Source organism: Penaeus vannamei, chromosome 2, assembly GCF_042767895.1.
Source record: "Penaeus vannamei isolate JL-2024 chromosome 2, ASM4276789v1, whole genome shotgun sequence".
Taxonomy (NCBI): domain Eukaryota; kingdom Metazoa; phylum Arthropoda; class Malacostraca; order Decapoda; family Penaeidae; genus Penaeus; species Penaeus vannamei.
The window spans coordinates 42,319,348-42,331,847 of record NC_091550.1 but is presented as its reverse complement, the minus strand read 5'-3'; the positions used below and the strand labels follow the sequence as shown (position 1 = coordinate 42,331,847).

At 34.9% G+C, this 12,500-nt stretch overlaps 2 protein-coding genes and 1 long non-coding RNA gene across 3 annotated transcripts in view; 1 reads left to right on the top strand and 2 right to left on the bottom strand.

Moving 5' to 3' along the window:
- LOC113812899 (nucleolar protein 12) overlaps window positions 1–53 on the bottom strand; it is a 9,023-nt gene extending 8,970 nt beyond the window's left edge. Inside the window, exon 1 of the mRNA XM_027364822.2 lies at window positions 1–53. This exon is cut by the window's left edge and continues 162 nt beyond it. The gene's annotated coding sequence lies outside the window, so the exon portion shown is untranslated.
- A 611-nt stretch (window positions 54–664) lies between these two features.
- On the top strand, window positions 665–7,968 carry LOC113812898 (splicing factor U2af 38 kDa subunit). The gene is made up of 3 exons (XM_027364820.2): window positions 665–764; window positions 5,270–5,421; window positions 5,646–7,968. The coding sequence occupies exons 2-3, from the start codon at window positions 5,282–5,284 to the stop codon at window positions 6,226–6,228; spliced, it is 723 nt and encodes a 240-aa protein (XP_027220621.1). The 5' UTR covers window positions 665–764; window positions 5,270–5,281; the 3' UTR covers window positions 6,229–7,968.
- A 544-nt stretch (window positions 7,969–8,512) lies between these two features.
- LOC138864749 (uncharacterized) overlaps window positions 8,513–12,500 on the bottom strand; it is an 8,982-nt gene continuing 4,994 nt past the window's right edge. Inside the window, exon 2 of the long non-coding RNA XR_011399248.1 lies at window positions 8,513–9,686. This is a non-coding gene — a long non-coding RNA (uncharacterized lncRNA). The remainder of the gene's footprint in view (window positions 9,687–12,500) is intronic.

Below are 12,500 nucleotides of genomic sequence, written 5' to 3'. Positions count from 1 at the left end.
GATTTTCTCTCCGTCGAGTCACGTTGTTGTGTTTTGTTTACAATTTTGTAAATGTTAACATGTTGGCTTTTTCCTTATTCGTGGTTTTGCTTATTCTAATTGTGATATTTGTTAACTTTAAAAGAAAATTCTTGGATTTTTATTGTTATTTCTTGCTTATGGGCACTATTTATTATCTTTCCTCGAGTTCGCACATTTCATTTTGTTAGATCTTACAAACTTCGGTTTTCAGTAATTAATCGTAATTTGTTCTTATATCATTCCATTATCTACGAATTCCACTGTTTTATTATAATATCATTATTACTAGATCAATTGTAGTAATTTTTATCTTAATTCTATCTGCCAGCATTTCAAAGGTTTGTAAGAGTTACACTTTTTATCTAAACGTTTACGTGATTTTGATAACTTCATTAGTAAATATATTAAAGAAAGTATCTAATTTAACCACATATTACATTTTAAGGTAACAAATCGAAAACGTTTTTTATACTCATTCTCTCTGAAAAGTGCAAACAAAAAATTTATATAATATCGACATGTCTTAATATAATTCGAAATCCAAATTCAACATCAAAAGGCCCCTTTTAGAATATGAAAAATAACAAAAATAACAATGAATACTCCAAATGTCCAAATATATGGGAATAATAAAAAAAAAGTCAATGTGTTTGTACTTGGCTTTACAATCGGCGAGAAAAGGGACGCTTGTATTGAGGCTGAGATATTTTCTCCCGTTTGCCGTCTCTTAGAGACTCTAAGAGGTAATTACCTAGATTTGCACTAATGGGAGAGTAATCTAAAGTAAGATATAGTGGTGAGAGAAATGGAAGATTGGTATTTAGAGGGAAAAAGAGGTTCCCTTGAAAGTCCCCGGTATCTTGTTCCCACATTTCTTGTTTGAATTATAATTTGATCAGATTCTGAGTTTTCTTTTATTCTTCTAGATTTGTGCTGTTTTGGTTTCCTCTCTAATCGAAATTTGTTGAGGATATATTGTGAAATCGAATTTATAAGCAGGATGTAGCATATAGTCGCGGAATGCATGGGCATCATTATTATTATAATTTGCTAGGTTATTACAGCAATCAGGTAGCTACATTCAACCCATTGATCAAAACGCTAAGCATTTATGACATTTCACTGCCGAAGTGCAAATAAAGTTGATTTTTTAAATGAAAAACATCAAGCTTTAAGCAATTATCTAACCATATAATCTATTTTGTGTGTATCTATTGGAGTTAAATTCAGAGCTCCTCGTCTTGCTCGTTCAGACAACTTGTCTAGGACCAGCAGGACAGCAAGGCCGCGTTCAGAACCTCGAAGACCCTCGCTGCACAGAATGCAACTGGCTCAAATGTAAACATTCACTCATTTATCATACGATGTCTTTATTTTACATGCTGCATAGGTTTTGTAACTCCTTTGATGCATATTTTACTTACCTGCAACTGACAAACACAAAAATATCTTTTGATAACACCAATAAAGGGCCATAAAATTACCCATCAGTACTTTCTGGTTGCCTGAACTGTTAATGTTTACATAAAAGCTATTGTGATGTCATCTCCTCCTGCTCACCCACCTTCACAGGATGGTGAGGTAGAGGAGATGGACAACTAGTCTACAATGAGAAAGTAGAGGTTCTGAACGGTCAAGACATCTTGTCCAACTGGTCTGAACGAGCAGGACGAGGAGTTCCAAATGCAACATAAGTGTATAGCAACCATATCCAATTTCTAACAGTTAGGTATATAACACATGTATGCATATGCACATATTAACATCATTACTAGCTAATAAGTACGAACGTAATCTAACAACTGAACTGAACTGAACATAGTATCATTATCTTGTGTCAGGATGCTGCCATCTTGCGCTGGACACCAATTTTGAGCCTTTCTGCTGTACCAGTAGTCTCTTTCTTATTATTTAGCCGAGATTACTTTTATGGAAGCCATATACAATTTCTCATGGTTAGACTTATGGCACACCTGTATCTATAAACGTCCTCACGAGTAATAAGTACGAACATAACCTAGCCTCTCCAAACTTAACCTAACCTAATCTAATCAAATCTAAACTAAACCTTTTTATTATTAATCATGGTATCATCTTATCATGGTTAGATGCCGCCATCTAATTATTCATGGTCTAATGTGTGTGAATCTGTTGTTTTCCATTACTAATGACCAGTTCAAGAATTAGTGAAAGAAATGGTAGCTATTTATAAAATGACTGCATCCCTCAGACTAATTCTGAATGTTACTCCAGCCAACAACCTAGGGGGCACTTAAGGCAATCCACAAGCATTGGCTCATGAACCAAAATCCTGCCTAATATGGGGGCTTTGCTCCCTGACCGCACCTGATTGCTGTATTTTTCAGGGTCTCTGACACTTCCTGATCATCAAGGAAGTAGTCTTGGCTTTATATTATTTCATGTATTATTATATATATCAGTGAGGGTAATTTTTCCCCCTCTCCTTATTAGTGTCATTAGATTTTCCCATTCTTAGTGCAAAATTGCTCACAAAGGCAATGTAAAAAGTAAAAACTCAGACCAAGGTTCAGTCACGGAAAACTCCACCCAACAATCTTGGGGGACGTGGGGAATCAGGGATTGGGGGGAGGGGGGGATAAAGAGTGGGTTCAGCCTGATTTCAGCGTCAGTAAATGACAAAAGTTAATTATGAATGCAATGAAATGTGACTCTTAGGAAATGCAAGCCAAACTTCCTATTTACGATCAAAGAAATGTGACTTTTCAGAAATGTGAGCCAAAATTTACATTTTCTAAAATCGAAGAAATAATACTTTTCAGAAATGTGTGTCCAATTATGCTGCCATATTTGAATATGCGAAAGTGCAAGTGCACAGGGTAACCAACGCAAAATTTACTCAACTGTCCAAGTTGTGGTGACTAGCCACGCCCAAGGGGAGGGTTGATGGGGGGCTCCACCCCCCAACACTTCCCGAGAGACATTCTCTTCACCTCAGTATGCATGGCAAGATAGAGCTGAAACAGTTCAGAAAATTGCGCTGCACTTTTCACACTTTCTTTCATTTAGGATGATTCCATAAATCTGTAAAAACTTTATGATCTCTTCAGTTTATCCATTAAATTGAAAAAAAAAAAAAAAGAAAAAAGTCAAGCACACCACCGTAACACAAATGACACACATCGGTCATTGTCACTGAGAAGAATGAGGCAGCTCACCGGTGTAGCCAGAAATGTGTGTGTGTGTTAAGTATCGACTGTATTTGAGTAGTTTAGCAATTAAGGATATTGATGAGTTAGCCAAAATTGAGGATCAAAATACACGTTTTAACGGAAAAAAACGACCATATGGTATAGATTTTCTGTTCTATGAACCAAAAACCTTTTCTAACTGAGGGGCTTCATACCTGACCTCCACCTAAAGGTCATATTTCCCTCTCCAGTGGCTTTGCCTCTGAACCCTTACCCATTGGTGGTTTATCCCTATCAGGGGGCTGTACTGCTGAACTCAGTCTGGTTTCTGTATCTCACTTGCCAAGGGCTCTGTCTCCTGACCCTTAACCATTTCATAGATGTTAGTTGGGTCTTACGTATTTTGAAGGGTGGAGGCCTTCTTTGGCTAGGAAGGCTAGGAATTTTTGAAATCCAATGGATAGATGAAACATTTATTTTACATCACAGTATTTAGTATTTCCCCTGAGATTGGAACAATTTCATCAAGAGTTCATTTTCACCAGAATTTTGTGTAAGAATGTATGGTATATATTTATAGAATGGCAGCATTAAGAAGAGAGGAGGAGGAGAAATAATGTCAGTAATGAAGAAAATGTATCTTGGCAAATCCCATGCAGAGACTGAAGTCAGTAGTGATTAGGTGGGGCGAGGCCCATGGATTATTAAGATCTTTGGGTCATACAGCCATGCTTGTGAATTTCCAGGAGTGCCCCTAAGGTTGTTGATTGGAGTAGTAGGGACTTAGCCTAGTCTCAGAGGGATGTGGTTACTACACAAACAATTAGTGGATTACTATTAACAAACTTCACTTCAGTCAAATTTGCCAGTAGATAGTTGTGCATGTGCAATGTACTGATGCAACAAGTATTTTCTGATAAAGAAAACAATGTCAGTACATAATGACAGACAACACTCAAATATCAAGAATTAAGACATGATAAATACTTTTTTTGTGCATTGTGATGAAAAGTGAAATAGAAAAATAGGTTTAAGGTACAATTCACTTCCAAGATAGGGACAATGATTGGTTTTGCTGTCATGACCTACAAGTTCAAAGGAGCTTTGTGCAGGATTACTGAAGAAGTTAGTTTTTCATTCTGAAGCAATTTAGGGATGGCCCTAGTCAGGGTAAGTGCCTAGGATTTAGTCTGTTAAACATTTTTTGCAACCTACATTCTTGACTACAAATTGTTTCTGTACTGATGAATGCTACTTTTTGTCCTCTATAAGAATATTATCTTGACTTTGCCTTAGGTTAGTGTATCCATGCCATAAAGATTAGGTTAGTGCATCCATGACATAAAGATTAACCAAAGTTGGTTATAGGCTAGCCATCACTGACCACAGCAAGCATCAAGTGGGTTTACATAAAATTTAAAATTCCCATTTTGAATGGTGTGCATTTGATATTTGGGTGTGGCTGAAGGAAACTTGCCAAAGAAATATGTTAGATGTGTGCAGTGGACACTGCATACATCTGGTGGCAAAGAGGACTTGGGTGGTTTAGAGTTAATCACAGCTTCCATCAGCTATTTTGAGGAACAATTTAGGAAGTTGGAATTTACTCTTTGTGATTGTTATTTTATCTTGTGTAAAATGTGTAATTGTTACTGAGAGCAGTGCACAATCCATAGACTAAGTCCCATAACCAGGGTATCATGCAAACCCAAACAACCAACCTAACCTTTCCTATCTTTTATTTATTCCTCAGACTGGAAAGCAAGCCCCCCTGTACACCCAGTTTATTAGCATTAAGTGTCAACTTATAAAAAACGGACATTAAAAACTGTCTGTGTGCAGGTGTTGTGGACTTTGTCTTTTAGTAGTGATATGCAGTGGGCATTTTATCTTTTACCAGTAAATATGAGGCTGCTGCAGCTTAAACTGTTCCTTCTTATTCTACTCCTTACACTCTATAAGATGGCTTTGTCCATTTCCCTCTATCTCTTCGTGTTGCTCTCAGTAACCTATACTGTAAAGTGAAATACATAAAAGTTTTATGCAATGTGATATGTAATCCCACTCCTCCTTTTCAGATTGCAGGCACCATGTCTATGTCAGGGGCTGAATACTTGGCCTCCATCTATGGCACAGAGAAGGATAAGGTAAACTGCTCATTTTACATCAAGACTGGAGCTTGCCGTCATAGTGAAAGATGTTCCAGAAAACACAACAAACCACAGTACAGGTGGGTGTCCAAGCAGTGTTGTTGCTTTTGTGTCTCCCCCCCACCCCCCTTATTTTATGTGATGGTGGCATATAATTATTTTGTTGCAAGTTCCCTGTTTATATTGAAAGCATTTGCTTGTTTTGCTTGGTCTATAAATTTTGAAAGATTCATGTTTTTATAAGAAAACATTGTTCAATGTTTTTATTAAAACTGATGGAGTTTCTTACCCCTGTTCCCTACAGCCAAACAGTGGTGATGCAGAACATGTATGTGAGCCAGCAGAACTCGGCCAAGTCAGCTGATGGATCTCATTTGGCCAACATGAGTGACCATGAGATCCAGGAACAGTTTGAGTATTTCTTTGAGGACGTGTTCTTCGAATGTGAGGACAAGTATGGAGAAATTGAGGAGATGTGCGTGTGCGATAATCAATGTGACCACCTGAGAGGCAATGTGTACATCAAGTTCCGGCGGGAGGAAGATGCAGTTAAGGCAGCAGAGGACCTCAACAACCGCTGGTACATGTTCCGACCTATCTACTGTGACTTGTGTCCTGTGGCTGATTTCCGTGAGGCCTGTTGCCGCCAGTTTGAAATGGGCCAATGTGGTAAGGGTGGATTCTGCAACTTCTGGCATGTCAAGCCCATTTCGCACCACCTCAAGAACTTGTTGGCACGTTCCTCCAGGTCCCGTTATAGGTACCGGTCCAGGTCACGCTCCAGGTCTCGCGACAGGCATGACAAGCATGGCCCTGAGAAACACAGGAGGAGGTCTCGCTCACGCTCTCGTGATCGTGACCGTCGAGACCGCAGAGGCAGATATTGAGGGCCCTCTAGTGATGTCTTGTAATATTCATACTTTTGTTTGCCTCTATTTTTTTCTTTCTTTTTCTTTTTCATTTTTCTTATCTTTCCTTCTTTCTTATTTCAAGTACTTTCTACAGTATTGGAGTTTAAGGATAGTTTTTTTTACCATTATTATTATTTCTTGTTTTGGAACTGCTGTTTCTTAGGGGGCAAGAGAATAAAGTAAACCTTCAGCAATTTTAAAATGCCAGTTTCATTTCATCGTTGATCGTGTCTTGATTGTCTCAAGATGGAGACTTACATAATCATGATAGTATGAGTCACTGGACGCAAGGCTAATATTCCTGTCAGATTCAGAGACACTTGTTTTATATGGAACCTTTTTTCACATGTGTAGAACCTAAAGATATACAATGAAGACTTTTTGTATTATAAGTTTAGAAGGTAGGATTGTGTAGAGAGTATAAAGTGATGTTGAAGTACAGAACAATAGTACAATGGATCCTGAATTTCCAGTGGGGATTTTATCGTGGCTTTTTTTTCATTGCTTGGCTCTTCATTTTAATATAAATATCAATAAGTGTATTTTATCAATGTTAGACTCTTCATAATTTAACAGAAAATGCCAAATTACCTAGCTGACACAGAGAAATTTTGTTTTCTGCTGTTTGGCTAGCAATTTTTTAACAGGAATTGTCTTTTATAATTGTTATTATTTTTTGTTTCTTGATATTCTGAATACTACCACTACTACTAATAGAGAATAAAAATGGGAGTCAGAGAAGCCTAGCTAACCTTGAGGGATCCTTGCTTCTTTCGGGAAAACACAAAACAGTGGTATGTTTGGCTACCATTAACTTATCAATGCATATTCCTCCATTCTTAAACCTAGAAATATGCAAAGGTTACAGTGCACAGAATAGCCTTGGCATACAGTGCTTTGTGTGACTGTTTGTTTTAAAGATGATATCTAGAGTCTGCTAGAATAATAATCTTCGAAAATTTTAACTGGATTTTTTTTTTCCGGAAAATACTAATGAAGAAAAAGAAGAAAAAAAAAAAATACAAAGAAAAGCTAATGCAATAACTTGTGCATGTATGTAGATGTGTATCTGTGTGTGTGTGTATATATATATATATATATATATATATATATATATATATATATATATATATATATATATATATATATATATATATATATATATATATATATATATATGTTGGTTACAATTTTGAAATTACTGCCGACAACAATAAATATATATGTATATATATACACATATATATGCATATATACATATGTATGTATATCATATCAGCAAGAGAATACATATGTATCTTCATATCAGCAAGAGAATACATAGTGGAAACTGTATATCTAATTTTTGTACTCTGTGCAAGTTAATGCCAAGTCTTGGAATTATTCACAAGGATCATGTACTTTGTATTGGGACAATCGGCAAACTGCTAATTGTAAACAAAGTAGAAAAAAACTGCTTGGGAAGTGATTTTGAGAATTGGGCCGACCCAGGAGGATGGCCATGTTTATTTAGTTAGATGTACTTTCCTTTGTTAAGGAAAGGATAAGGATCATTAATATTTTTTAGTTAATTACTTCTTTTTTTTGATATACAAGTCTGTTTATTGAATGTATGTCAAAGAACTTAAAGAAAATTGGTGTGTTTTTGTTTTTTCTTTTTGTTTGAAGTATTCCAAATAAAATATTTTAAAGCATAAAATACAGCTGCCACAAATCTATTTTGTTTGATTTTATCACTATATTTTATCTAACTGGAATGAAGAATATATATTTATGGACAAATGTACGTATGTATTTGTAATATAGACTTCTTTACAAGAATACACAGTAATATTATGAACAGTCCTTTGACATTTACTATAAAGGAAGGGAGAATAACTAAAAACGTACTAATTTTCACGTTAATTATATTTCTAGGTGACATATTTTTTCTAAAAACGTATGCATGGTTGTTTTAGGGAAGATACTAGTTAAACAGTAACATTTTATACAGTGCCACAGGTAGTGAAATAAGGCATTATATATGAATACTTACAAAAAGAAAATTAGGTAATTCATTTATACAATCATTGATTAAAATTAAAGTGATAGATGTGACTGAATCTGAAAAGGGTAATATATTTATTAACAGACATAGATGCAACGAGCAGATTTACATATACATATCTCAAGTGTGGTTTATAAGCATGTGTTATGTTATATGGAAAAAAAATCATTGTAATTTGACAAAAACTACCAAATTATTCAAGTTCTATAAATGGATTTATAATTTTCTTTTGAAAAATTAAGGGGTCATCAGTCTCTATGGAACGTAAGATTGATTCCTTATGACCTGTTCATTTAAGGAATAAGTTTTCTATGCTGATGTTTTTCGTCTTTCAGTTTGTTTGTTTTTTGTTTTGATTGGTTGGTTTTAGAACTTGGAAATAAAAAAAAACTATATTCAAAGATTTTATTAACTTCTAACATAACAGAATGGTGTGCTTAGACCAGACATGCTAAATCTTAAACAATTAAAGAGCAGAATGATTGTTTTTTTTTTTTGTGTGTGTGTGTGTGTGTGTGTGTGTGTGTGTGTGTGTGTGTGTGTGTGTGTGTGTGTGTGTGTGTGTGTGTGTGTGTGTGTGTTTTAGATAGTCAACCTGCAGAAGATTGTCACATTAGAGTGCTATATACTTATACTACTATACAAAACAGTTGAAAAGCTATTCCGTATTTCCTTATTGTATAGACATTACTCAACAAGATTGTCATTATTTCTAGTGTGAATCATTACCTTAGTTTTATCCCCACCGTTTTATAGGATATTTGAGTGAAGATAGCTGCCTAGAAATATACTTATGTGGTAATTTTCTTGTCTGTGCATCACTGGAGAGAACTGGAAATGTGTTGAAGTCTATGATGTATGTAAGTGAGTAGTATACTTGGTTTATAAGTAATAACATTGAATATTTTTAGTATTTTCTGGTAAAATTGGGTAACGCGTAAACTTTTTGGTGGCGATCATTAACAAATAGTTGAAAAAAGGGGAATACATTTTTCAAAAATTATGAAATATAACCCGTGCGACAGTTACAAAAATACGCCAAGATAATATGTTCGTATTATTGTATTTCATCATTTGTGAGCGTGGATATGCAGTTACACTGCGCTATCATCTTAGATTTGAATGATAGAGTACCTTCTTGAAAAAACAAGGCAAAACAATAAACAAAAACGTAGAAACCACAAAAAAGTAACCCCGCACTAAAAAGTAACCCCATTTTCAAATTCAAGATAAAAAAGAACAATGTGGAGGAAAGGTCAAATCAGGTCAACGCGGACGGGCGTGTGGATGAACGATTCTATTGTTGACGTCGCTGTCGACGTCATCATTCCACTGATGTCGCTGCAACACAGATGTGACGTCACGTTTGCCGATAGCGACGGGTCCCCTGGGGAGAGAAAGGAATCATGAGATTACACTCAGTATTAACCATTAACATTGTCAGTGCCACAATAATGATGGTCATTATCATTACACCTTATCTATAATCACCACCATAAGGAACATTTGTATTATAATTGTTATCATTATTAGTAGTATTACTATCGGACCAATCAGAGCGTTTGATCCCAACGCTCCCGTGGTAGCTTGCACCAGGATAGAGCAAGCTAGGATGTCTCACACCAAGAATTGTCTCTGATTCTTGCCTCACGCTGGGAAAGGCCAAAATTGGGAAGGCAGAACTCAGACAGACCGAAAAAAAGGGATATACGGTCGATCAGTGATAAACACAGCAAGAAGAGCAGTTGTTTATCCGAATGGAAAAAAAAATGTGCAGTATGAACACAGCCACAGAATGCAGTGTTTAAAGCTTGCAGAATATACATGTCTTGTCATCAAACGATCGTCACCTGTACATTCTTTTGCAAGAAGATTACGCCGTGTCATCTGGTTGGTTTTAAGTAGAGTATTGTTATTAAAGCCATGACCTTTCCTACGTACATGTAACCATCATCTATTAGGCTAAATGGCTACAGTTCGCAGCGTAATTACTGCAGTTTATCACGCGGGCTTTTATCCACAGGAACTTGAGTGTGGTAAGAGCTTCTCTGTGAGCCAAGGTCAAACAAATAATCAGTTGACCTTAGTGGTGTCGTATCAGGATGAGAAAGGAATGAGATAATCCTAAGCGGTTTGGTGTTTTAACCTGCTGTCTTGGGGTATCCCGTGCGGGTGGCCATATGGGGGGGGGGGTTCAAATGCTTTGGCTCATCCTCATCATTGTCATCATCATCATTATTATCATTGACATCATCATTATGCAGTTTGTTTTTTTCCTGTAAAGTTTTTAGTATGTTTTTATTCATTATTGTTGTAGTTATTGTTAACATTATGATTATGATGATGATGATGATGATGATGATGATGATGATGATGATTAAAATTATTATTATCACCATCGTTATCATTATTTGTACTAGTATTTGTATTATCATTAATTTTACTATATCATTATCATTGCAATTAATATTACTATATTATTATTATCATATTCAATATTATCATTATCATTATTATCACCATTATTATATTATCATTATCATCACCATTATTATATTATCATTATCGTTATTGATCATCATCATTATCATTATTATTGGTAGTAGCAGTAGTATCATTAGTATTTTTATCATTATAATCATTAATATTATTATTATCATTACCATTAATATCATTATTACCATTAAAATAATAATATTAATAATAATAATAATAATCATCATCAATGTTGTCATTATTATCGCCATCATTATCACTATCATTAATATCAACATAATTATCATCATTATTAATATTGTTATCATGGTTATTATTTTTTTTTATAGAAAACGTTCATAATATCTTTCTCTCAACTTCGCAAATTACATTTACATGATTTCAACAGACACAGATTAACATTCAATAATATCAGCGTGAACTATCCAATTATAATTTAAAAAATAAGCGAGGGTGATTATCATTATCGTATTAAAACGTCAGTCATTCAATTTCAATTACGTTGTCGGATCCATAGATATTTCACGACTTAATTTTTTTTTATTATTTTCGCAATTTTCACTTTTCTCTCTCTATTGTTTACTTTTAATATACTCAGTCAACCAATTTTAGGCTTGGTATGTTTCACGATTTTACTTGAAGTTCTCAGTAATAAACAACATAAACACCTAAAACAAACACATATAGCCAAAAAAAAAAAAAAAAAAAAAAATATCATTATAAACTTCAAAACCTAAAATTTTGAAACTAAACTTCAAACTTCAAAATCTGAACTTGACCTATAACACCTCGCACGTTTAACACCTAACACCTGACATGCAACTTCAAACACCTAACACAGCCTTGGTATATGAATCAGAATTGGCGATACAAAATTTCCATCATATTTCACACATAAGTACTTTCATAATCTCACTAAATCATTTTTTTGTCAACAGAAATTATAATCATATCCCTACATTTCTATCGCACGAGCTATCATTGCAAAAGCTATTTTAATTTTATTATTCCTATTCTTTTCTTTCTTTCTTTCTTTTTAATCCATTCCTCCCCGTTAACCACAACCTCGTCTCTTCCATATTTCTTTCTCGTGTTGTAATAGCCTCGGGAGACCCTGTGTATAAAGGAGAAAGGAAAATTAATGGTTCACATACCCAGGAGAGGAGAGATTGCTTCGTTCATGTCCTTCACACGTCGAGACCTTCACTGCTGTTATTAATTTGCTTTTACCTTAGACCATTTTCTTTTCTCTAATCTCTATTACCTATCTCTTTTGTGTCCTTATATCTATCTATCTATCTATCTATCTATCTATCTATCTATCTATCTATCTATCTATCTATCTATCTATCTATATATATATATATATATATATATATATATATATATATATATATATATATATGTGTGTGTGTGTGTGTGTGTGTGTTATTTTCTCTCTCTCTCTCTCTCTCTCTCTCTCTCTCTCTCTCTCTCTCTCTCTCTCTCTCTCTCTCTCTCTCTCTCTCTCTCTCTCTCTCTCTTTGTGTGAATGTGTATGTATTAGTTGGCTATGAATAAACTAATCAATATATATGTGTGTGACTGAGTGAGTGAGTGTGTGTGTGTGTGTGTGACTGAGTGAGTGAGTGTGTGTGTGTGTGTGTCTGTGTGTGTCTTTGTATAAACATGCACACCTATATATACAAACAGACTCTCTATAACA

Coding starts and splice junctions, on each gene's coding strand:
- LOC113812898 (XM_027364820.2), top strand. CDS start 5,282: ATGTCTATGTCAGGGGCTGAATACTTGGCCTCCATCTATGGCACAGAG. Junction 5,422..5,645: donor CACAACAAACCACAGTACAG/GTGGGTGTCCAA, acceptor TGTTCCCTACAG/CCAAACAGTGGTGATGCAGA.